The 26,380-nt window shown below is 47.7% G+C and overlaps 1 protein-coding gene across 3 annotated transcripts in view; it reads right to left on the reverse strand.

Moving 5' to 3' along the window:
- Window positions 1-224: 224 nt before the first annotated feature.
- The window catches only part of syt1a (synaptotagmin Ia), a 69,440-nt gene continuing 43,284 nt past the window's right edge, over window positions 225-26,380 (reverse strand). For 2 of the 3 annotated variants that reach the window (XM_030113965.1, XM_030113963.1), the window contains exons 3-9: window positions 23,531-23,703; window positions 20,672-20,797; window positions 15,775-15,942; window positions 15,011-15,178; window positions 12,910-13,027; window positions 5,029-5,162; window positions 225-1,607 (exon numbers count right to left, since the gene is read on the reverse strand). In XM_030113965.1, coding sequence (XP_029969825.1) covers window positions 1,401-1,607; window positions 5,029-5,162; window positions 12,910-13,027; window positions 15,011-15,178; window positions 15,775-15,942; window positions 20,672-20,797; window positions 23,531-23,703 — 1,094 coding nt within the window. In that variant the 3' untranslated portion in view covers window positions 225-1,400. The remainder of the gene's footprint in view (window positions 1,608-5,028; window positions 5,163-12,909; window positions 13,028-15,010; window positions 15,179-15,774; window positions 15,943-20,671; window positions 20,798-23,530; window positions 23,704-26,380) is intronic. The other variant, XM_030113964.1, reaches the window with a different exon arrangement.

Below are 26,380 nucleotides of genomic sequence, written 5' to 3' on the forward strand. Positions count from 1 at the left end.
TTAGACTCCTCCTTTTCTTCCTCTCCTCTGATTGAAGGCAAGGGGATGGTGCCAGAAGAGCGTCCCCCGGTATCAGTAGACCTCCCGCCCTGCCCCGTAAAGATTGTAAAAAAAATCATGCAGTTTACTAAAAATAGTCAAGACGTTGAATTGCTCTAAAAAATAGTCCTCTTAAAACCAGAGCCGCAACTCTTATTTATTTAGTCGTATTTTTCTTTTTTTGCAGTTTTTTTTTTCGTTTAAAACTCCCTCTGAAGGATCGGACCCTGGCCTGAATGCGACAAACTCCCAACAACGACGAGGCTGTTCAAAGTAAGCAGTTAACAAAACGTCGAGTTTAAGGACACGATGGCTACAGCTTGGTGCTTTTTTAATCACGTGGGGGTCTGGTTTTTTTTTTTTTTTTCCTTTTTAATTTTCTTCTATAGGAGGCTAAACTTTTCCATTTTGGTATCTAGAAGTGAGCCTTTTACTACGAGGACCTCTTTCACTCACAGGAATCTGCCAGATATGAAGAAATGAAAGGCGAACTCGGTTTCGCGGTGATCGATTGATCTGAGAAACTGTGTGCATCAAGCTAAACGCATAGGTTGTCCCTTTGACAAATAAGTAGAAAAAGTCGTAAGAAATCATGTGCTTGTAGAATTTCCAGCAGCATAATTTTCCCACAGAACCATAGTAGTTAATGGCCTTGTATTTTGGAGTCTTTTGTGTGAATATATTCGGTCCTTTGCTGAACTTAAAGCCAGACATCGTCCTTTACACTGTGAATATATTTTCTCTATTGTCTTGCAGGTTGTAATTATTATTTTTTTCTTTTTCTGGAATGCAATAAGGTAATAAGGTAGAATTTTTAAATCCTGGGATATATAATATTGGCTTTCCTCTATATCTGCATTTACATAATTTAAAATAGAACATCTTATTAAAAACATCGAGATATACACAGATTAGGAAACGGGTAACAACATACAAACACATAAACTAGAAATCATTTTTGTCTGCATACTTATATATACAACTGTGGTACAATAAATTCTTTCAGTCATGCGCTATCTATACAGATCATATTGCTTAAAAGAAGGGGGCATTTGGTCGGGGCGGTTTAAGGGCTCGGCTCGGAAACCAACAACTGCTGAGAACAGAGAGAAGAAAAGCAAGAACCTGATAGAAAAAGAAAAATGAAAAACAACCCAAAAAATAAAAGCAGGATGTCTGGAGACGCTTGAACAATCGGGGCTGTGTGAGAACTCAGGGAGGGTAAAGCTGAGAGGTGAAGAGTTGAAGGGTAGGGGTGGGGTGAGAGGAGGGGGGTTACATGGATGGACCCATATATCACTGAGGTATTTACACATACTGGCTAAAGAGTACTACAAGGCAGGGACTGAAAGGAGCCCTGCCTATTTCTTGGTGGAGAGCTGAGCGTCCACCTCCTCCTCGGGCTTCAGCACGTGCCACTGGGCGATGGGTCTCCGCGGGTTGGCCAGCATGTCGGACCAGTGGCGCAGCTCCGTTCCCGAGCTGTTCAGGCCCACAAAGACCTTCCCGATCGCATCGTTCTTGCCGATCTTGTCATAGTCCAGAACAGTTATAACAACCTGCACTTTCTGTGGAAGACAGAGAGAAACGGGGAAACGCGGAGGTAAATCAAGGCGTCGTCAGCATACGGGCGGTTCGTATGGCTCAGCATCTGTTTTAAAAATCGTATTATCGACTTGAAATGACTTCTGAGATTTGATGAAGTCTTCACCTGTTAACCACCAATAACAGACAAGGTCAAGAATGATAAAACACAGGAGAGTTCTTCTAAAGCTAAGTTCCATAGTGCTCATTATTACAGGACTGTGTGATAAAAACCAAGAACTGATGCTTGAATTGAGAACACCTGCTGGTGTTTCTTCTGCCAAAAGTGCACAAAGTCCCCGGTACAGGAGGGCCGACGAGTCTTTAAAAGATCCTCTCAGCCTATTCACTGATCTGATCGATCGTCACTGGCAGTGACTGATGACCTTTCTCCTTCACAGTGACGCCAAACACAGCTGGACACAGCAGCTGTCTGAAAACTGCGTTACTCTGCTTTTCTTTGACATGTGCAAACACAACTGGATCCTTTTGCTCGTGTGTCCAGATTACAGTCAGGAAGAATCTGTCAGATGCTTTCTTATTTTATTTTCAGCATCAATTTTTTTCTTTTTACTTGAAAGAAAGCGGATAAAATGTCCTGGCGCGGAGGAAGCTGAGAAGAATTCACCAGATTCTGAATGGGAACGTCTTTTTACTGGAAACTAAAGAAAGAAGGACAACTGAGTGTGCTGGTTGGACTGAGCGTGCAGAGGAAGCCTTTTATATGCAGAATGAAAGGCGTCTTCAGGTACGGTTGTCTGCGGATCGAGGCGCTGATGAACGGGAAGGCACAGCGGACGTCGCCTCGTCTCCGAATGCGTGATTACTCAGAGGCGCGAGACTCGACCTGGCTGTGTGTTTATCCACGGTTTGGATGCGGAGAGGAGCGACCGGGCCGTCAGCCTCTGGCACAGAATATGAATCGGCGCACAAAGCGGCCTGATTAAGTTTCGATCCGCCGCCACCTGCTTGAGCCGGGAGCCACTGTCGTAAAAGAGCGTGCCTAATACGCCATGTAATGAAATACTGAATGCGGCTCCCAGGTGGCCGGTCGGGGTTAGTTGGTTTTTAAAGGGACAGTTCACCTTCAAGTCGCTCATTGAAATGAGGCTCGCTCTGAAGGCTAATTAGCCGACCCTCCTGAGCCGCGGCATTGTTTGTCCTCGCCGCGACAGTGTTACGGACGATCCCTGAAAGAAAGCGGCTGCACCGCGGTCAAATGCGTTCGTTCCTCTGGAAAAAGACTTCAACAGGTGTAATTCTTTTACAGTCTAGTACCAGTATTTATTCCTCTTTCCTCCTCCGGTTTGGGAAATGTAAGCATCTTTCCAGTCATGTGAATTATGTGTTGATGAAGTTACTTTGAGTTAAATGAGCTCTAAAAGCCGGGCTGATACTGGAGGTGAAGCTCTGTCAGTGGAAACTAAAGCCAGCGGCGCCGGAGGAGCCTCGCAGCTAATTGTGTTCATGCTTTATGGAACCAATTACACAAACAGTTTGTAATTCCCACGCAATCCCCGACACAATTAAAACCTTCTCCGTGAGTAAAAGAAAAAAGGTCCGAAGGTCAAATTCAGCTCCGACCCGGCTCCTCGGCTGTTCAGAGCTTTCTGGGAGCAGCCGGCGCCGCGTGCGGCGGATGCTAAACGGAGGAGAAAATGAGGTTTCGGCCAAATCGATTAATGAATCAAACTGTATTAACTGAAAAGTGCAGCAGGGGACAAAATGTGTGATGAAATCATGGAGAAGTTTAATAAGACAAAGAGATTCAAAAAGGTCATTAATTAAACAACTAACTGGTGACTGACAGTGAAATCGGCGTCAAATGTCATCAAAAACCCAAATCGATCACGAGTTCACGAACCAATCAATTATGTAATGATCAGAGCAGTTCCTGGCCTTGAGACAGGACATATAAATGTTAGCAACAAGGATGCCTTGATTCATTTAGGGCGGATTGTAACTTTTTTCAATTGACAGTTGTCAAATTGAGTCAGTCAGTTCTGCCAATAGTCTGTAAACGTTAGTTAATTCCTCTGAAACAGCACGAGCAACACAGCGGCTAAAAAGAACAAGTTCATGTTATTTTAGAGACCATAAAACTGCTTTTCAGGTAAACAGACCAATAAAATTGGAGTTTCGGATCGGGACAGAATCGTCATTGCCCAAAACCTAAAGCAAATCGGATCAAGGATCCACTGATACTGAATAAAAGAGTTTTTTAAACCAAATTAAACAGCATTCGATAAAAGGGATTTTTTTCACCTCGGTGGTTTTGACCAGTTTGAAATGGAAGAATTTGGTCTCTTAATTTTAAAAGTGACAATGGAGTTTGATTATCTCAAATTTAGATGCCGATAGAAAGGTTTTTTTTTTTTCTATTTCAGTATTGTCAAACACATTTTTGGTTCAGCAGCTGCACTCAGCCATAATAACCTCTGAATTCAAACTCTAAAAGGTTTTTTTTTTTTTTTTTTTTTTTTTGATGCGGTGCAGAGTTTACGGGATGAAAATGTCTATATTTTGGCAAAATCCAGTAATTACTCCTCAACAAGAGAACAATGTCAATATAAAGCCAATTTATTGAACATTGAACATCTGGTGCAAAATACAGTAAACTGTCCAAAACTTCTTCTATATTTGTGAAATTTGCATTTCTTTAAATATTAATGTCTTTTTTAAATCATTAAAAAAAAAAAAACTATGTTTTATTAAGAATTCTCTCCATTTTCTGGCTGGTTTGACCAGCCTGTTGTGGGCCGGTGTTGGCCCACGGGCCTCATGTTTGACACCCTGGTCTATTAGCTCTTAGAAATGGCTCCACTTCTGCTTGTTAGTCGTCTCAGATCAGCGCCGATTAACTGGCTCTAAGGTACCGAACCTCTACGTCGGGATTAATCAGTTTAAGTGAATTACCGCCTCGCTTGAGGAGATAATCCGGTTTGCGGCTCCTCCTTTCTGGCTCGACGCGTTTTCCCCATAAAAACATTGCGATTCCGTGACTTTGACAGAGAGATAAAACGGCCCGCAGCGCTTCCTGTAAACAGTGCTGAGCGATGATCTGCATGGTAATGATTGTCAGACATGCTCTAAATAACACCGAGGGACATTCTGCAGGCAATAACAAAGTGCAGAGAATCACATCCAGCCAGCAATTGCCTTGTCAAATTGCAAAACCAAGGCTGATTTAAACTGAAGTGCCTTTGATTATACTGTTACGATGAAAAGCCTCTAAACTGATTATTTGGGAAATGAGCTCCCACTTATCAATTGCTTATATGCAACCGAACGTTCGCCGCTGGGTTTTTATGGTACAATCTCTCCCGACAATGAAGCGCCTGGCTGGGGGGGGGGGGGCGACGACACGAGCTGAGGGAAAAGCTTTGTGAAGGGATTAAAGCGTACCTGGATTTGCTCAAAGGGGACTTCAAAGCTAAAGGACTCGTTGTAGTAAGGGTTGAGGGTGTTCTTCTTGATTGTCGTCTTCTTCTTCTTCAGCCTCTTGCCGTTTTGCATCAGGTGGATCTTCACGTACGGATCTGGTAACAAAGACAGGCTTGGTTTTTAAAGGTTCCTGCAAAAAAAAAAAGGAACGTCTTGAATTTATTTTACCAGGTGGGTCAGTGCAGAACCAGTTCTTATTCGTAATGATGACCAAGAGGCAGTGAGGATGCACAAAGACAAACACAGAAACAAATACAGTATATATACAACCAACCTTTAAAGACGGAAAGTAGTATTAAGACTGAAAGTGATAAGTTTCTGAACCAGACGGAAGAACGCTTTGGAAACATGTCAAAGGTACATTTCACAAACCGACTTCCCTGTGAAGGTGAAAAAAACAAAAACAAAAAAAAAAACCCATCAAACAAAAGTCCCGGTGGGCCAGCTGAGGAAACGACTCTCACTGTCAGGAGCCGTTTACACGACGGCGCCTCGAGCGAAAACGCCGTTTTTCTGTTTTCGCTTCAGGAAAGTTCCGTGCCAACACAACAATGTCATGAAAACAACGTGCGTTTCCACGGAAACAGCAGAAACAGTGAAAACGGTGTGGTTAGCATGCTCGACCACCAACCAACAAACACGGTCATGTGAAGGCTGAACTGATCTGATTCTCCTCATGTTTTCAACACACGTCGATCAGCTTCCACATCCGGACGCCGTTTTCACGCCAGCAAGGCGTCGTAGATCATTCCCAGACTTCACTCTTCATTCATGGATGGAAAAACACTGGACCAGGCTCCGGAGCAGCTGCTGTGCGACGCCGGGTTCGCCGCCTGCACTCGAGAGCCTCGTCGTCGTCCGTCCGGACAGGCGGTGGAGAGGCCTCCGAGTGGCGTGCGTCACCACTCACTCCTCGGCAATCAGGTGGAGAGCACATCTGAAGACTTCAAGCCGCCCGGCCCTTTCATTGAGCGCCCGGCGCCACTCGTCCTGATTTGTTTACCTTCTCCAAATTGTAATCAAATCGGAGGATAAGTGAGTTACTTCTTGATTTGGGTTCGAGGGGGAGAAAAACAATAAGAAATGCTGGAATTCATCTTTAACTCCGACGTATCGACGGGGAACAGAGGAAGCTGTTTATTTACACTTGAACAGATCCTGATGATCCACAAGCAGCTGAGGGATTTAAACACCTCCAGCATGTGAAGCTGTGGCCACAGTGGTTCAAAGAAAAGCCTCTTTTTCATTGTTTCTCTTCATTTTATACAATATATTAGGCTGAAAAACAATGTTTTGGGAACAAACGATAAACCTCCTTAAAATTGATTAGTATAAAAAGGCGATGTCTAGTAAATAATGTAAAATCTCTAAATTGAAAGAAAAAAAAGGTATTTGTCACCAAAAGTGGGGGGAAAAAAACATATTTTTATGAAAAGCATTTGACTTCTTTGCACTAGAATGAAAATATGAGAAGTTTAAATATGATTAGCTGTTAATAAAATGTAAGAAATATACATTCTGTTGATTTGAACAATGATTTCGATCAAATCTGAAAACGTGAAAAATAAACTGTGATCCAGGTGACGACTGTAACGCTGCTGCTTTATATTCTGCTGTCTGAAGGGAATAAATGAGGGAAAACACACTTCATTTATCATTTAAGACTCTGAGAGATGCTAATGAGGCGGTCCGAGGATCACAACATCTCCTCCAACAGCCCCGCCTCCGCCTCGTAATTAGCTGCTGCTCTGATCATTTGGATCCATCTCTGGGTCCCAAACACACACACAAGGTCTTTATGAGGCTTTCTGAGACGTGACAGTAGCTGTGAAGACCGAAAAAAAAACCCATGAAACATGGAGGAAACACTGAACAAGCTTAGCCTTTTAAGCTTTTATCCAATTGAGGGGTGGATGAGGACCCGACTGGCGACCGCATCCCGCTCAGATGAATGCAGAGTGGAGAAAGGGAGGGATGAACAGACGAGTGGAGAGGTGGAGGGCTCCTAATGGAGTGGCGGCCCATTATTCCCTCAACCAGAAGCTCCTCCAGGAGCAGAACATGCTCAATAGTGACACTACAAAACTTCACAGCTGAGGCTTTTAACCTTAATTACCTTTTTTTCAGTACATGTGAAGATGTAAAAGAATAAACTCAATCCGATAAACGGGCGGGATTTGATCAATGATATCAGTTTATGCAGTTTAAATGATCACTTGAACAATCCCAGGAGGCTCCTTATGCTCAGGTGAAGCCAGAAGTGTCCTCGCTGAAGCAAAAATACTAAATAATAACCCTTTCACTACTGCAGGGGTGTCAAAACATAAGGCCCGCGGGCCAAAACCGGCCAACAAGAGGCTCCAAACTGGCCAAACCACCAAGCAAATGGAAGAGATTTGAAAGAAAATACTGACTTTTCAGCAAGATTCTTCAGAGCAGCTGAGCGATCAGTGATGTTACCATGAACGCTAGCTAACCAGCGTTAGCCTCAAAGTCACGCTGTCAGAGGGATATTGAAAAAAACACCCATAATGCAACAGTTTATTGGACATTTTGCATCATTTAAACGGGCTTTATGTTGTGATTGGAGTCATCTTCATTGCTTGCTACTACAAAAATATTTCCTTCACATACACTTGTTCCGGGAACTAAACTGACTTTGACGCCCCTGATCGGCTGCTAATCTTTCTATTTTAAAGCGCTGGTGCTTTCACCTCAGGAGAGGTGCGAATTAAAAACCACAGGATGCAGCTTTTAATAAACGCAGACTGAAACACTGGCCGCAGAGGGAGGGGCCGGGGATTAACAGTCAGTGGGTTGTTATTGCACATGGCTCTGATGGCTGCGGCGCCTTTATTGGTAACTGTGCCTGAGAAAACACAATGCGACAACAGCTGAATGGGATTATGCAAGATAACCCGAACCTCGCGCCAGAAAAAAGGGAAAGAAGGCACCTGTGGCGCCACATCAGTGCGATCCAGATGCCCTTATCTTCCCCGCCGGCAGATGAGAGCTTGGCGTTATTGAGTTGTGGGCGGCTCGCCGTACCTCATATCCGGCCCATTTTACCGTCTCATCCCAGACGGATGTAATCTCTCCCATTTTCTGGATGAATGGCTGCGCTCGCCGCGCGAGAGGGCTTCCTCTCGCACGCGTGTTCAGCTACAGAGGCCGGTCCTGAAGGCCGCTCGTCCGAGCCCCGGATGGCGGCGGCGGCGGGTTTATGAGGCGATGTGGTATCAGCGGCTCCACGCTCCCCCTCCCCCACCCGACGGCTCGGACGCAGGTGTGAGCGGCTGTGTCCGAGGACAGCGTCGGTTAAAGCTGAAGAAATAGAACGAAAAAAACGCCCCCAAAAAAGAGAGAAAATCGTCCTGTTCCACAGACTCTGCGGCGCCGGTGGAGTGTGACTGCTGAGGGCTGCTGGCAGAGGGTTTGCCAAATGAACACCGATACAAAACAGGGTTAAATATAGCCCGGCTGTCATCTTAGCTTTCCTCACATCATTTTGGATTTGCCATGGTGGGTGCACCCAGGGGTGACTGTCGGTTCGGTTTTACACTCCCGGATCAGCGGTGAATCACCGGCGCCGCACGCAAACGCGAGCGTCTGCGGCGGGAAGCGTCCCCTCCGAGGTGCAGACCCACCGAAACCGCCCCCCCTGGAATCTGACAGGAGCTTTGCTGAAGTCGTGCCGCAGTGAGAACTTTGATCTGGTTTGGAAACATCCGGTGGGTTACACACACACACACACACACCTGCAGAACCGAGACGATTGGCGGTCGAGGCTTTTGGGAATTGCTGTTTAAAGGTTTGAGTAATTGAAGCTAAAAGCGGCAGAACTGAAGAAAAAAAAAAAAAAAGGGAAAAAAATCACTTCCCGATGGTTTTATGGTTTTCTCCTCCCTCTGAACGCCGCTACATCACGCTAACGACGCTTCACGCCTGGTGCTTTACCGACTCTGAGGAAACCTCTCAGCCTGACCGGCCAGGGGAGGAAAACAAATAAACCCTCCAGCAGGGCAGTCTGATGGCGAGCCGGAGCGAGGGAGCGCCGGGTCGCGGCCGTGCGGCTTCATTACCGCCGGCCCGGCGCCACTGCGCTGTGATGATAACCCCCCCCCCTCCCTCGGCCATTCCCTGGCTGTGTGGCGCCTCGCAGCCCTCTGGGACGCCTTCAGAAGCCGGTGTGTCGCCAACACACGCTTGGCCTTTGCGTTCGGGAGGAAGACGTTGAGTTTCGGCTCCTTCCGGAGGGAAACTTCCTCCTCAAGTCTGTGAAATCGGCTGTGTTTTCCTTGGGAGCCATTCTCAGGAAGCTGTGTTTTCAGTTTCACTGTTGTCGTGTGAACGGACGCTCAAAACGCAACGCAAGTTTTGCATTTTCTCTTGAAAACGTTGGCTGAAGCAGTGCCGTGGGGAAAGCCGATTCAGCAATATTTTCATTCAAAAATGCAGCGTGAAGGCTGTGTTAGAAGAAAAGTCTGAAGTAATCACTTCTTTGGATCAATGCCTGTCAGTTTGAGTCGGCGGCGGAGTTACTCGTCAGAACACCTCGTCTCAGAAGCCGCTGTCCCGGCCGACGCCGTGCAGCTCCCGCTCTGAACCACACCTCCCGCTGCGGCTCCTCTTCCGACTGCCTGACGCTCCACATAATGAACACCTATTGTAAATATACATTGTTCAGGCGGCTGGAGAAGGAGAGAGGAGTGACTTGTCTGTTAATGGGGCCGGGATTATTTTGAGACGACAGCTTAAAGAGCAGGGAGCTCGGTGCATCACTGCAGCAATCCGGGGACGAGTCCAGACTCCACGCCACTTTCCAGGCTATCGGGAAGGAAATGCAGCATGGAGGCACATCGAGGAGCGCTGCTCGAGGAGCAAATCAAAAGAATTATTTCTGATTACACATTGGTTAATGATAATTCCCACATCTTCCTCTGCGAGCCATAATTAGGCATGGTAAACAGGATGACAATAGAGAAGAAGGCTGATCCCAGGCCATCAATTACTTGTCCTCCTCCTTAAGCTCTGCCTGAGCCGCCCTGTGGATGGAGGCTGATTATTGTTATTAGAGACCTGCCCATTATTTCATCCATCTGCTGCACTTTTTTAAAATCGCCGTCTCAGAGCAGGAAAAGGACAAAAATCAAAACTTGGACTGCGGTTCGGAGCACATTCTGCCTGCGCGCAATTAGAAACGTGCACCGTGCCATTGCTGCGGCTGTGCTAATAATTCATCCAGACACTCACAGATGAGAGCGCACGGAAACGTCCTCCAATTAAACGTGACATACGGGTGTGTGGTGTCAAGCTGCCTGGCTCTCCCTCCAAGGCGGAAACCTGGACTTCAGAGCCGACAGATTCACAGATTTTCTATCACCGACTGATGTCTGCTGCTCAAAACGCTGACAGTCCCACAATGCAAATGGGCACAGGTGAGAGCTGATGCCAGCATCAGAAAATGGAAGAGCGGAGGAGGTGTCTGTGTGTGTGTGCGGTTTTATTTTCCCAGTTTAATGGCCGCTCGGCCCGGCCTGGTAGATGAAAGAGAGCTGTGAGCTTTTAATGTGCGCCGTGCTGCTGAACCGCCGCTTGTTCAGGATTACGGGGAGAGACTGCCGGGCGCAGAGAGAGTGGACCCAGGTGTATGGTAATTGCAGCTGAAAGAGTTGAGGCGGGAGGGATGCGCACTCCGGGGAATCTCAAATGAAAGAAAGTCAAACGGCGGGAGGGGAAGGGGTTCGGGTTAGTGCTCCCGGTTTGCATTTGTGTTCCTTGCTTTGCATTAAGAGCTGAATCCAGAGGAGCCTCAGAAGAGGGAGCATGTTGTCCTTCAAATTAAAAAGAAGAGGTTCCATCCCCGTCTGGCATGTGGCAAAGTGCTCTCGATGGCGTGCGTAACGCATGGCGCCGTGAGACAGGCGCGCACTGGCGTGCACTGATGCCTACTTTCATTGCGTGAGCGTGGATTGGTGTATGCATGCATTCTGTTTTGCAAGTGCAATGGCGAAAGCATGCATTTGTGTATGAATGCACTGGTGTGTGTGTGCATTGGTGGATGTGTGGACTGGTGTATGAACTGATTAGGATGAAAACAAAGGAATGCACGACAGAAGTAAAAGTACATTTACCAGCTTGAATTTGTTCAGTTTTTCTCTGAGGGGCAAATAGAAACCTTAAATCCTGATTATAATGCTGTATTTCAAACAGTCAGAAACAGCCATTACAATATGTTCTGCTTGTGTTCCTACTTTTGAGTGCCTGTTAACTCAATGTGTATTTTAACATTGACCATTTGTAATTTTCTGCAACAAAACCGAAAGGTACAAAGTGTGAAACTCTCCCACTAAACTCGTTGTTAAAGCCATTTTAACAGGGACTTAGTGTTTTAGTTCTCTGTGTTACCTGTTCTATCAGTTTGTTTTCTGTTGGGGTCTAAAACCTCATTGTAGAGGAAAGACCGCAGACTTGCAAAAAGAAGCGTACTTTAGATAAAACATGACGATGAAAGAAAAAAAACCTACCAAGGAAATTACAAAGTTTTGGCACTGAACGAATACTAATGGAAATTCTCATGTGAATTCTTCACTATATAATTTTTAAGATTAACAATTTTGAGCAACAAAATCTAAGAAAATTGCTTCAGACCAAGGTCGTCAAACAGTTTAGTTCAGCAGCTACACATCTTGAGTGGTAAAATAATGCTAAAGTAACCCTGAAAGTTAAACTTTAAAAGCTTTTTCTGCTGTGGTGCGGAGTATATGTGATGAAAAAAAAATGTGTATTTTGGCAAAAAAAGCAAAGTTACTAATTAAAATTCCTACAATCTCTACATGAAGCCACTTTTACAAAGGAAAGTTCAAAAAAGCTTCTCCTGTTGCATTCTGGGTGTTTTTCTAAACCCCCTGACAGTGTGGCCTTGAGGCTAACCAGGTATCTAGCAGGGTCTCATCTTCAGCTCGGCTCTCAGGCGACTCTTCAAAAATCTGTCAGAAAATCAAGGTTCTCTTTAAATTTGAATTTGCTTTCTCTTTTACCATTTTCTTGGTGGTTTGGCCGGATTGGAGCCTCTCTCTGACCGGGTTTGGCCCGGTTTAAAAGCGCTCGATTTAAAACATGCCTTCAACGAAGTGAGACGTTTTGTTTTCCGTCCGAGGACACGCTGGATCTCAGCACCGTCCCGGGACGGAGTCCGAGCCCCGTTATTGATCCGGCACAAAATAAAACATCTGTCCTCCGTCGGCTGATGGAAATAGACACAATGAGCCGTGTGTGTGTGTGTGTGTGTGTGTGTGTGTGTGTGTGTGTGTGAGTGTGTGTGTGTGTGGGACTGCTCTCATTCAGTTACCATGACACCAGATCCACCGTTCAGACTCCACTGGATTGTGCTAAATGCCAGGTATTGATCCTGGTGCTACATGAGCGTAGCCTCGGAGCTACGACACAGCGGGGACTCGTTCCCCTTTCTCCTTTTTCTCAACATTTTCTCCACGCCTCTCTGAAAAGGCCAACACATATACAGCAGGAATCTGTGCAAACAGAAGGTTTGAGTGGATTCGTCTCGTTTTGGAACAATTCTATAGAGAATTTACTTTAACCTTGGGTTTTATGTTTGAGCGCCGTTAACATTCTTTGTCACTGTTGCTATTATGAACATTTCTCTGATGCGGCTGGTGTTTTGCTTTGTGTCCAGTCATTGTTTTTGTGTCATTGTTGCTGTTATTGCCACTGTATGCACATTTCCTGCTTTGTTTGCATTTTGGCTCGGGCTGTCTGAGATGTGACTGGCGGCACGGTGAACGTGCACGGACGCACGCACACGCCCTCACTCCTCCTCACCTGACAAGCCTCCCACGTCCATCTTCTTCAGGTTCTTGGCCTCCAGGATGACCACGGTCAGCTTGCCGGCGGTGGGAACGTACCGCAGGGAGAAGCAGATATCGCCCAGCTTCTCTTGCTGTCGGGGTGAAGAGGAAGACGAGGATGAGGAGGTGAGAACAGCCTGTGAGCGGCACCTCCTCACCGCAGGTGGAGGAAAACCTTTAGCCCCTGACCCTGCAGGTGTGTTTATGCTGAAAGGGGAAAAGGATGCGGCAGGAATCTGATGCATTAGCATGAAAAACTCTGAGGGATTAGGGGTTAATGTAGAGGACGGGGACGCCGGGTCATAAAGCTGTTTACTGTAATTACAGTTTCCACGGTGAGCGAGGATGCAGATCAGCACGGGGAGACAAATACTCCACTGTAATTGCTTTAAGTGCAGATATTTGCATGCATAGTGCTTCCTGCTGCAGAATGGGCCCGCAAAGATCGCCACGCGGGCTTCCATAATTACTGTAAAACGGCAGAGTTTTGCGTCGGCAGAGACGTTTTTAAGTGCCTGGTATTACAGTGTACAGCACGCATTAATTAAAATCAATGTCTCCGATACACACCGGCTCCTCCAAACGTTCCTACATGGATGGAAGTGATTTACGGACAAACCTGCATCTTTTGCACATTGAAAACAGAGTTCGGCTTCAGATAGAGCTGAAAGCAAGTCCAACAGACACAATAATGTTACAACAAACACATTTTTTTATCGACCTATTTCTAAAGTTAAAGGTTTTGCAAAAACAGAATTGCTAACAATAAAAAAACAATACTTTTTGTTGTTTTGAACAGTTAGCTCAGCACGTTGAATGTGTTTGTTGATTCCTAAAATACATTTAGAACCTTGAAAATGTCACAGTGGCTGTTGCAGCAGTGCAGTGTGAGAACAAAACAGCCTCTTGAGCTTCGTTTCGTCCCACATTCTTGATGAAGAACTTTCTCTTCTCCCTACGGCGGAAATGCAGGCACACAGCAGGAGGCGGCCATGTTTGTTTGTTGTTGTTGTCATGTACAGGCTATAAAACAGGAAATGGGACCTTCCTAAATGGGAATCATCCCAGTTCTCAGCAAATGAAACCAAAAGCAGACAGAGTGAATGTTCTGTCAGCTCGTTTAATAACTGCTTCTTTATTGCTGACTTGTAAAATAGGATGAATTTAAAAGCGAGAGGGAGAAATGAGTGGTAAAAAGGTTAAAGAGCGGCTGGTTAACTCCACGTCGGAGTCACGGCTTGAAAATCACCACTAATCAACTGCAGGAGGAGTCCCGTGTTTCCAGTCCTCCAGCGTCGCAATCACTCCAGCGGCTCGCGCAAATCACCGTCGCCACGCCGCCTCGTTAAGAGCCACTGGAGAGGGCGCCGTTTATATTCTCCCCATGTCGCGTATCCACACACACACACACACACACACACACACACACACACAGACAGCGGCCGGCGGGTCACACCTGGAGTCAGCGCGGCCGCTCGGAGGCGGGGCTATAAATCACAGGTCGCCGCACTGACCCCTCCACCAGGCGTCTCTCATCGAGGCCCAATCAGGCTCTGTTTCCCGCTGCTGCTTTTCACCGCCGCCATTTCTCACGTTTTGACTCGCAAAAAGGAAAGACTAAAAGAGTCTCAACTCTGACCAGGTTTCATCACCATGAAAGGAAAGAGACAAAACAGCGACGGTTAATTAAAAAACCCGGCGTGGTTTGAGGTAATAAAGTCTTTGCTGGTTCGACCCTCATCTGGACGATCTCGCCAGACGCCGAGGAGGTACGACGCCGCCCTTCAAACTCCAACAACACCACCAGCCAATGGGCGCCGTTATAATTAACCTTTAAATCAACTCGCCGTAATGCTAAAAATAAGGCGGGGAACACGTGCCGCGCGCCGTGACATTTACCATGAAAATTGAATCTCCTGAACTGCAGCCTGGAAAGTCGCACTCGTATTAATTGAAGGGGAAGTGTGGACATGTGATTAAGTGACATTTCCAGGAGAGATGGATTACGTCCGCCGCCGCGCCGCGCCGCCGTTTGGAGCCGAGGCGGGCGGCCGGTTCCGCATGGACGCGCTCACCTCCTCCTTCTCGGCGCTCTGCAGGTCCCGCCACTCCTCCGTTATGTGGCTGAAGTCCACCTTGTTCATGGGCACCTTGATGTCGCCGATGGCGTCGTGCTTGGAGAAGCGGTCGAAGTCGTACACCGTCATCACCAGCGTCTTTCCGCCCAGCTCCACGTACGGGACCTGGCGGGGAAACGAGGCGTGAGTCACGCTGGGAAACTGAAGCAGTTTGGGGAAATCAGGGTCTTTCTCCAAAATTAATCCAAGTTCCAATCATTCCAACGACAAATATTCCACTATAAAGGTTTTAAAAACGACTGACTGGTCAAACTCACTGAGTAAACTCCGTAATATTTGTTTTATTGGCCTTTTCCCGAATCAGCGAACCCTGAACGCGACGGACGCATCAATTCTGGGACGTCAGGAAATTGATGCGGCTTGCTATCGAGTGCAGCGGCGATAAGACGCCGGGGTTCGTCCTTGACGTTATCTCTCAAAAACATCTCCTTCCTGTTTGGCGGCGTCACCGCCGTCGTCCCGGAACGAAAAGACACACCCAGAATAAAGCTGGCGTTGGATATCACATCGCATTAAGCTGGAGACCTGCGCTGCGAAAAACTAAAGTCTGTGTGTGTGTGTGAGTGTGTGTGAGAGACATTCTGTCAGGAGCTTGTTAATGTGCCAGCTGCTTGCTGTCTCCACACCTTCCCAGCATTCAAAGCTGCATGCAAATCAGACTGTCGGCCGATCGGGAGGAGGCGGGCGGCGCCGCGCGGTACCTTGAAGGTGAACTGCTCGTTGAAGACCGGGTTGAGCGTCTTCCTGTGGACTTTGGTCTCAAACTTCTTCTTCTTGTCGGGCAGCAGGTAGACCTTGACGTAGGGGTCGGACGTGCCGCCCATGTCCATGGCCGGCAGCTCGGCGGCCTGGATGATCCCCACTATGAGCTGAGGACGGAGGGAGGAACGATGAGCCGAGGCGGATCCGCAGACTCATCAGACTCCTACTGTCATCCCACAAACATCCTCAACCGCGGCTCTGATTCCTCCAGATCAGATTCAGTCGATCCCTCCTGTCACTTCTCCCTCCGATATCAGAAGGCTACGTTTGTGCCGAGCAGGAGAGCGGCTGAAAGGCTTGGTAAAGGTCAGTGTGTGTCAGAGCGGGAGCAAGGCGACTGTTTTTCTCCACATAAGGCCGATAATTGATAAGCGCGGCGGGCGGGAGGGAGGCGGGGGGGGGGGGGGGGGGGGGGGGGGGGGCTGATTGACCTGCCAGTCAGAGCCTCCACTCTCAGGCCTCTCAGGAGGTCCAGCCGCTCCGCTCGGTCAATCAACTTCCTATCAGGCAGCCGTCAAGCGGCAATCTGGAGGCCGAGCAGCCGCTGGCCGCCGGGCCGCGGCGCTGCACAGCTGTCGGCAGCTGCAGACGACCAACATGTGGGAAACCGAACCCCCGCAAAGCAGTCCGATAAGATTCTGACTGATTAGATGTAGCTAAATACAGATATCTCCAGAAAAGATTTTTTTTTTTTTTTTTTTTTTTTTTGTTACTTGTTTTCAGCAGGGTCTCTTTTAAGGACTCAAATCTCAAGAAGTCCAGATTTGAACACTGAGGAAAAAGCAGAAGAGTTATTAGGAATCAACTGAACACTGATTACTCTTGATTATGTCTGATTGTGGTGAGTTGGCGATAATCAGTTCCTAACATGCATGTACTTATCACAGAGAGTCAAATAAAACCTGTTCGGTCTGAATCTAGAGCTGAAGAAAAGTTGCCGCCATGTGTGAATTTAACATAACCGGGATGATCAGCTTGACTCTACAAACTGACCTTTAACTCCACCGAAGGAGATTAATTCTACCACTGAAGGAGCTCTAAACCTCAAACGGATGTTGGTGACATGACAGCAGATTCCAGTCACAAATCGAACGATGAACACACACACACACACACACACACACACACACACACGCTCACACTCATTGATAAACACCACACGTGACAGCACAAGACAAACCCATGAATCATGGATTGTTTTTGATAAATTAACTGCCTAATAGGTTGTGCACAACATTTTCATTGCATTACTGGAGACGCCGTTGGACTGCTGGGGCATGAATGTAATTTCCCGGCGACACGGCGCACGAGGCGCGTTAAAAGACGCGCAATTATCCCGCCTGTCATTTACCTTAACCTAAATGGGACCGTGCTGCGCGCCGCCGCCCCCCACCGCCAAGCAGCTCTCTGGGTTGTAAGTGTGACGAGTGGCGGCGGTCGGCCGTCCCGCCGAGTTCCAGCCGTCCGTCAGCGCGGCGCGGCGCGGCGCGGCGAGCCGCCTTCAGCTGGAGGAGAAACGTGGCTGGAAATGTTGATTTGCAGTTTGTGGCTTCGGGTCATTTTCTTGTCTGATTGTGAGCAAAACACTCTGAAGTGGAGCTCAGACAAAAGGCTCTGAGAGGAAAAAAACACTCAGACTCTGGTTCATATTTATGTTTGAACCTGGAATCTTGTTGGTCAGTAATGTGGTTTACGCTGTTCTCAGGTGTTAATCTGGATTTAGAGTGGAGACTGCATGTTCTCCCTGTGCCCACATCTGACTTCCTCCAACAAAAACAAAAAGGGAAACTGGAAGAAACCCAAAAGCTTTCACTCCAATATAGTTTGCTTTCACTCCTGACAATATGATGATAAAAAGTCTTCTGTTTTGTCCACTTCTTCTGCTGCCAGCTGAAGCAGAAACGCGTCAGACTCTGTTTGGAGGCTGCAGGTCGTTGATTTGTTCTTGTTGCTTTTAGATCACAGGTTGTTTAACCGCTCTGACTCTTCCTTCCAGTACCGACGCCCGGAGTTTCCTGGAGAGCCTGAGAAGTTTGACACCTCGATAATTGGCACACACCCTCCGGTCGACTTCTTTAACTTTCGCCGAGGTGGAGAATCGAACCGGGATCCCGCAGCTTTCAACCTGAGCTCTTTCTGTCTCCTTCATGTTGGCGACTTTTAATCATCACTCGATGGAAAACACCTGTCTAAGCGGCGAGCTGTGTTTGCACATCTGTGTGTGTTGTTCTGTTTAACCGGGGCCGTCACACAAGCAGAGCGCCGGCTTTGCCTGCGTTCAGTCCGGCGAGCGGCGAGCCGACCTCCGTAACAGCCACGCCTCGCCGGGTTCTCAAGCCGTCGAACGTCTGAAGACGAGGCTTCGGGCGTTCAGGAGTGAGTGGTGAAAGCGAGGCGTCGGCTTTGAATTTCATTCCTGACCTGCCAGAGGAGCCATGAATATGCTAATGACGGCCAAAGCAGGACTGGCGTGCTGATTCTCGTCCCGCTGCGCTCACACGGCTCTTCGTGCTTCATTTGCTGTGTGTGTGTTTTTCCTGATTTGGCCGCCACGCCGCCGCCCCCCCCAGCGATTAGGATCTTTTACAAAACCTTTCGGTCTCATTAGCGCCTGAAGACGTCGGATGCTGGTTAACAGACAGAGGCAGAGCCGGGGCTTCGAGTCGCCAGGGTGTTTTCCTGCCTAGGATGAATTAACAGCTCTATTCTTCAACACACAACCGCTTTAAGACAACGCTAAGGGTCAACGTATGATGTTAAACAGTTATGAAATGGATATTCTATCAACAATACACTGCAGGAATAAAAGTGAGTCGTGGATTTTTATGATTTCAGAGGTGTGGAGCTCCTAAACGAGACGGAATCTCATGACTCATGATGAAAAACCACTTCAGTGATCAGGAAAGTTGTTTTTTTCCCCCCGTTTCCATGGAGACGGAGTCGGAGCATTTTAAAAAAATTTTGCTTTCGCTTTAAAACCTCTTCGTGCAAACAGCCTCAGAGGCCGTCTGGGATGATAACTCCGATCAAGAGTCGTCCAGAGGTTTATTGCCAGACTGACAGTTGATGCTGAGAGTAAAACAAGATGACAGCTCAATTTTCACCTGCGATGGGCGAAGACGTCCACCATCGACAAGCCAGTCCAATTATATCTTTATTTTCTCCAGATGGGGAAGAAAAAGCTCCACTGCTTTAAAATAAAGTCAGAAAGGAGGTAAACTGTTAGAAAATAGCGTTTGAGAGTTTGTGAAGTCGAGAGAAGTGTTTTAAACTTCTAACACCTTCACTTTCTTTCTTTTCGCTCTTCACAAAGCAACTCGTGCTTCTTCTCACATGAGAGCCGCGACACAAAAGCTCTCAAGGAGAGACGCGGTGAAACTGTGAGCCGCCGCCGCCGCCGCTATTTCGAGGACGTTCACCTCTCTGCGCCTGACGGAGGCGTGTCCGGTACCAGCAGTCTGGGTTCTGCTCTGAAAGCGACTGAAGGGGATTTTTGGACGAGTTCTCCATTCATCGATCGGCTGAACTTTAATGCTTGGAAAAAGTAAGTAAATACTGCAATCTTTATGCCTGAAAGTGGCCTCAAACTGCACCAAACTCTTCTCTCCTTGGAGTGGGGCCGTTTATTATTTCAGTAATAAAGAAAACGGTCAATACTGGAGCCGCTGAGCGCTGCCGACATTGATTGCCGAGCTGAGGCATTGAACCAAATAAGCTAAATTTCCACCGTCTGCTGCGCGTCTGAGGCCGTTTTCAGGTTTTTCGTCCTCTCTGGCTTCAGCCGGCGAGCGGATGTGGGAGCCTGTCATCCATTCACTTCAGTCCGGACTCCGCTGTGGAGCTTATTACCTTTGTAATCAGGGAGCGCCGTCACCACCTCCCACTGCATGACAGATGGACTCTGTGAAATGTAACACTGTCCATATAATATCCTGTTCCCATGAAATGACTGCTGTTCACCGCGGCATAAAGGGGCCCGCTTGACTGAACACTAATGGAAACGGCACCTTGTGATTTCATTAGCAACGTGATTGATATGCTTTTGAAGAACAGACGAATATTTTGGAAGCAATTTTCCACATTATATCATCACATTTGCATTTGTTCCAATTCACTGGAAACTGAACTTTTAGACAACTCCAAAACGCAACTTCAGGAAAGCGCCGTCTTGATCTTTGATCTGCCGTTCGGAGGTGCATCCATCCCCCCCCCCCCACGGTGTGAAACGCCGGACCTTCTGCTTCTTCTTCTGCTTCTACCGGGAAGCGGCAGCTTGCCTTCACCTCTGCCGGGGTGTGTGGGAGCAGTGAGTGTTAGTGTAATCTGGGATGTCACTTCTGTTTATGACGGGGAGTTAGCGAGCTCGGTGAGGGACAGTGTGCTCACGCACCGCGTCTATTATCTGTCACACAACATCTGGCGCCGGGAAGCTGATGTGCGTCCCCGTTTCTGCTTTTCTGAAACGCAGTCGCCGGGGAAAAAAAAAAACAAAAAATAAAAAATAAAGCAGATGGATATCTGCAGGGGCTGAATTCAATGGAGGAGAAAGAAAGAAACAAGTACAGAGACGAGCTAAATCCCAGCAGTTTACTGTATCTGTTACCGAGCTCAGCAGAGAAAACACAAACCCGACCGCCGCGATGCCTCCGAAACCAGCCAGTGTTTACGGCTGCAACGCAAACGGAGAATGTTGTGCAAAACCCAAGCTGCGGTGCTGTTTCATCTCTGGAGAGGCGAGACGTGGGACCGCGGGGGGTTTGGGCCTGGCCATACTTACGACGGAGGATCTTTAGCAACAACGACACACACAGGGAGATCTGGAGAACTGATCCTTACCGTATTCTCTGTGAAATTGTAATCCAGGGAGTATTGTAATTTGCCCAGTTTCTGGTCCTCCTTGGGCTCGGCCTCTTTCTCCGTTTCAGTCAGCCCTGTCTCCGCATCCTCCTCATCCTTCAAGGCCTGAAGGAGACACCCACCAAGAGTCAGTGTCGCCCGTTTGCCGCCGGCGCTAGCACCCGGCCAGCCGTTCCCCGCCCAGGTCCCGCCAGCGGACCTACTCCTGCAAAAGGCTCCCGCTTGTTTTACGGTGTAAAGAAGAGGAGGGAAACGGGGGGGGGGGGGAAGCAAGCACTAAAACACCATAGCAGTTAACACCAGGACATGCTCTGTGATGCACTAAAGCCCCGGGCCTGGTCCCCAGACAGCGCTCTATACCAATCTCTGGGTGCATCTGTCTAAAGGGAGGAAAGATCAAACGATGGCGCCAGAAATGAGAGCAATGGGCAAGCATTAGAGGGAGAGAGGAGGGGAGGGAGAGAGAGAAAGAGAGAGAGAGAGAGAGAGAGAGAGAGAGAGAAGCTTCCGGAAGAGATCACAGTAAGACAATTCCCTTGATGTTATTTCAGGCAGATCAAGTCTCTGGCAAAAAACACATATCAACTGGGAAGTGTCTGAGGTGGCAGAGAGTGAGGAGTGAAGTTGCCCTTTCGCTAGCCTGGCACTGAGGTGAGGGTAGCAGGTGGTGGCGCTGGTGGGGGGAGGGAGGAGGGGGGGAGGGAGGGAGGGAGGGAGCAAGGGGGAGGTGGGGCGGTGAAGGAGTCCGTTATCAGAACAACATGCGATTGAAGAGGCAAGGGCTCGACCTCAAGGTCAGTCATTCAGCGTCAACAGGTTGCCTTTTCCAAGATGTCTCTTTGGTTCAGCATGCAGAGCATTCTCTGTGGTGACAAAACGGTGCTCCGGTGTGATTCCCATTCCCGAGTCTGCGCTTCACGCTCGCATCGTCAACATGACCTCAAAGCGCCAATGTGGCCCCCCCCTCTACGCCGATGGTAGCTAGAAGCGTCATGCCAGCGGTGGGTGGAGGGGTGTTGGCAGAAGGGGGTCGTGATGTATATCGGGGGTCGGGGAGGGGGAGGGGCCTGCTCCTATCAGGTTTGTCAAGTTGCTCATGTGAAAGCGAAAGGCTGAACAACACTGATGAAGTGTTGAAAAAAAAAAAAAGAAAAAAAAAAAAGAGCCATTTCATCTCCACCTTTTGCAAGTAAAGCCAATCTGTAAGTGATTTTTTTTTTTTTTAGGTTTTGAAAACACCCAAAAGAAGTAAAGTGGAGCAGGTAAAATGATTGAGAAAGTTAAACTTCCCTCTTAAAAAAAAAAAAAAAAATCAATTCGCTTCAATTTGATCAAGTTTAATCCAAACTGTGCGATCTGTTTTATGAGCTGAATAAAAGCTTGCTTTTTTTTTTTTTTTTCAATCGTCAGCTTCAAAAGAGCATTTAACTGTAGAGCCTCTCAATCATTCCACATTTGCTCTCCGCCACTCGTTTGAAATGCAAATGGAGGACTCAAAAGGCACGAGACCTTAAGCTTGGCACAAAAATCAGCGTGGTTCAGCCTCGTCAATGCGCACCCAGTGTTTTCTCTTTCATTCATTCATATATATATATGTGCATATGCAGGTCGTACACACATATATACAGTGGATATACATGTACTGTGTGCATAGTTACATATATTTGGCTCTATGGGAGTAGTAGTTGTTGTCAAGAGGCTATAAAGAAAACGTCAGAGCAGCAGGCTTAAGAAGATCCAACAGCAATTGGGAACCTACCGCCAGTGACCATCCCGAACAGTCATCAGACACAACACAGATAAGGAGGACATAGAAGGAAGAAACACAAATTAAAACAACCACACACAGGAGTTAACACACCAGAGTCTGGGCACACCAGGAGAAATGACCGCTCGCCTCTGGAGTGGCAGATTCGCCAGTCTCAGAGATTAGCGACGGGGCCGACCAATAACTCTGATCGATGGCGACTTGGAGGTAAAGGAATTGGGTGGAGTGCAGGACGTCAGGGTGTTTCAGATTAATGCGGAATCTAACCAAGGTGATGGATTACTCGCACTTGAGCAATTAGACTGCCCTTGTAAGTCTGCTGTTTGCTATTGCACGAGAAGAATTACTCAGAATTATGCAGGTTCTGGATGATAAATAAGTCAAGTGAGGTTCGAAAACGCTCAGTTCCGCCTCTGATAGCAGTAAATCAAACACCTTTTAGGATGTGATTCTATGGAAAACAGTGGGAATATGATTTCCTCCTCAGGTTCGTGTAAACGCTGCGGACCGGCGGGGTTTGGGATGGTTTCTAATTTCCTGTCATTTCTCTGGGTGGATACCACTTCATTGCACAGCAAACCTTACTCACACTCTTCAACAAGTCAGCAGCTCCTCATATGACAGAAAGCAACAGTCACGGGGAGGATAAGCAGGAGAACGAGGGAGAGCCGCAGACACTCTCTCTCTCACATCTGAAGTCATCTAAATGACTTCTATTCTCATTGTTAATCATATTAATACTGTATGTATCTCTTTGGAGGCAGTAAATACACAGAGCATACATACAGTATAGCAGCAGCCACTGCATGGAGACTTTTTTGCAGTGAGACTGTTTTCATACTGTCAATGAAAGAGTTACTTTCAAAGTGATCAAATTATCAAATCGTGAAACAAAAGAATCAAGAAAAATAAAGAAACTCAACATCATTGCTTAAGTTCAAGGCAGTTTTCTGTGTCAGTGGTTTTAAGTGCTATCATATAAGCATGCAAACAGAAAGCAGCGTAAAGGAAAGTGTGTGTTCTTAACTGAGCGTGCAGAGTGAGAAACCGTCGGCAGCCGCAGCGTTTACCTCGGTTTTGGCTCCGTCCATGACGTCCTTCATGTTGATGGCATTTTTGCCCTTGTCTTTGCCCTTCTTTTTGTTTTTCTTCTTGAATATCCACTTTTTGCAGACGCAGAAGCAGCAGGCCAGCACCAGGATGATGGCCACGAAGGCAATCGAGACGATGGCCCATGATGGCACTGCGGGAGGAACAAACGGGAAAGAGGTTGTGTCAGACGTCCGCCGGGAGGAGAAGAAAGCCCAGCGGAGAAGTAAACAACATTTCAGCCTCCGGCATTAGGACCAAAGTTCCTGAAAGCAGTGATTACGCCGACTGGCAGGTGAGATAAAAGCAGGGAGACGAGTGCGGAGTGCGGAGTGCGGCCGCCGGATCGGCGCCTCGGCCGTTCGCCCGGGTCCGTCAGGAAGCGGCAGACTGAACGATCGCAGGACACCAGCCCATTGAACGGCCCCGGCCAATTTAGTGGAAGTAACAGATGTTGGCATTTTCCACCTGCCATCTAAACAAAAGCTTCTCGGACGGCTGACACCTCCGCCGAAATCGCCGCCGGAGCAGGAGACGCCGCGAATGAGAGATGTGTTTGTTCCACAGGCCTGGCTTCAGAGGCATTAACGGAGCGAGAGTGGAAATGCAAAGTAAAGTTTCTGTTGCTGTATGGACTCTCTTTCTCCTCTTGACATTCTGTCAGAACATACAGTCTGTCTTATTGGCGTTACTTGGCGTCGGTATCGAACCTGATGCTGGTATCGGCGCATCTCTGCTTATATTTCCAGAAAACTGTTGTATTTCTAATGAAAACGAGATCAGGAAGTGGGCGGCGTCGCTCCTGCCGCATGTCGCTTCCTTCCACGTTGAAACCTCTCCGACTGAAGAGATTGGACAAGCAGCCGTCGACTGTGTCACCTGCCCGCTGTCAGGACGCTCGGCTCCACGGCGAAGTGACGGCCAGCTGCAGGCGCGGCGACGCCTCGTCTCCACCGCAGTCAGCCGGCGCCGAGCGAACGGGCTCCGTTTTAAATACCGAGGAGACGGCGAGCAAAGTCCAGATGGGCTGAAAATAATGAGAGAGCAGGCGACAGCCTTCTCCCGTCAGCGCTCATCATCGCCGCGCCTCGGCTTTGCACACGGTCGTCACCGAACACCTGGCGGCACAACCTTTATTTTAATGGAGACGAGTCTGCTTTTAAGGGGCGTCGTTAGAGAACGCCGTCCGCAAAGCCATCGAGGAGAAGCAAAACAAAAGCCAGGCATGAAGAGTTTATCTGAGAAACTCAGAAAAAGACTCGTCAAATCAGAGAAGTGTGTTTTCGCTGGTCACGCCGGGCTGTTTTCGCTCACTACTATTCAGCTGTGGGTCGTTTGCAGAGGCCCAGGGAAAGAGGGAGAAAAAAAAAAGAAAACGAGAGGAGGGAAAATCGATTCTCTGTTGACAAAATCAATGAGCGCTGAGAAGCAGAGAGCGAAGCTCTGAAACAGCTGGAGCAGCTCCAGAGCAGAAACACCCCAAGAGAACTACGACAGGAGTTTAATACTCTTTTTAATTGTTTCAAACGTGTTAATGAAAATTCAGACAAACTGAAATTCAATAATTAAAAAGATGAAATGCTTCATGAATCAGATTAGATCAATAATGCAGAGAATTTTACAAGGAGGACTCCTTACCACGTTTTATTTACACACTGAGTTACATCCATTTTGTTGTTGTTTTTTGTTGAAGTTTCATCAAACGTTTTCAAGACTTTGCTGAAAAACAAAATTGCTGAAGCGACGCGTTTCCCATTGCTAAAGCTCGGCATCGCCATGTGTTCAGACTCCGTGCCGTACCTATCGCTGGTGACGATACTCGCCGGTGTCTCATCGCAGTGAGGATTCAGAGAGACACGCGCAGACAGGGTGAGTTAAGGAGGTCGTGCTTTACAGGAAGTGTCAGACGTGACAGGCCTGCATTTCAAACCTGCAGAGAGGAGGCAATCGCCTCTAACCAAACTGCGGCGTGGTGATTTTATCCCTCCCAAATGGAAACTCTGATTAGCAGAAATCAAAACAGATGTACTGTAAAATCTCTCTTTGGTAATCCCAAACGCTCATGTCAGTCTGCAGCGGCGCCGGCGTTTCATCGAGGCTGGAAGTGTATGATGAAATGCCATTTAGACCTTTACAGTGGAAATCAATGCAGCGGCCGGCCCTTATCTGAGCCATCAAGCACGCGTCTTTCAGCGAAAGGCACTTCTGTGTTCCTTAATTAAAGGAACCTGAGTCCCAGAAAGCAATAAAAGCATCCCCTAATTAACTGCATTGTGCGAGTGTCTGTTCTCGGGAGAGAAATAGAGCGAGAGAGCGAAGGGAAGCGCGAGCGGGAGAATGGCCGCCACGCACGCCGCACTTCAGCTCCGAGCACCTATCTCCGGTTCTGCTGCGTGACGCCGCGGGAAAATGGAGCTCTTCTAATGGGCGGGTCGCGCATGATGAAATCCGCGTTTGCCGTTTTCTCAGGGCTGAAATCCCTTTTCAGCGCCGTAATCAAAATGGCACGGCGGCGAGGGGAGAAACAAGCAGACGCCTTCAGAGTGATCCAGCTAATGGACGAGCCACACAAATTCTCTCTCTTTTTTTTTTTTTAAACATTATACGAATCTTAAAGGAAGTTTTCGGGCGACTTGACAAAGCTGTTAACTTTTACACTAAATACCCAGGAGCAAAAGATAATCCTTCACTTTCATATTTCTTCTCAGGATATTAAATATTTGTTCTTCCCAGGACGGCAGTGGAAAAAAATTATTTCCACTGAATTAATACCATCAAAGGCCTGTGAATGGCAGATCTGCAGCTTATTATGCCGCCGCAGAATGAAGTTC

Source organism: Salarias fasciatus, chromosome 17 (genome assembly GCF_902148845.1).
Source record: "Salarias fasciatus chromosome 17, fSalaFa1.1, whole genome shotgun sequence".
NCBI classification, from domain to species: domain Eukaryota; kingdom Metazoa; phylum Chordata; class Actinopteri; order Blenniiformes; family Blenniidae; genus Salarias; species Salarias fasciatus.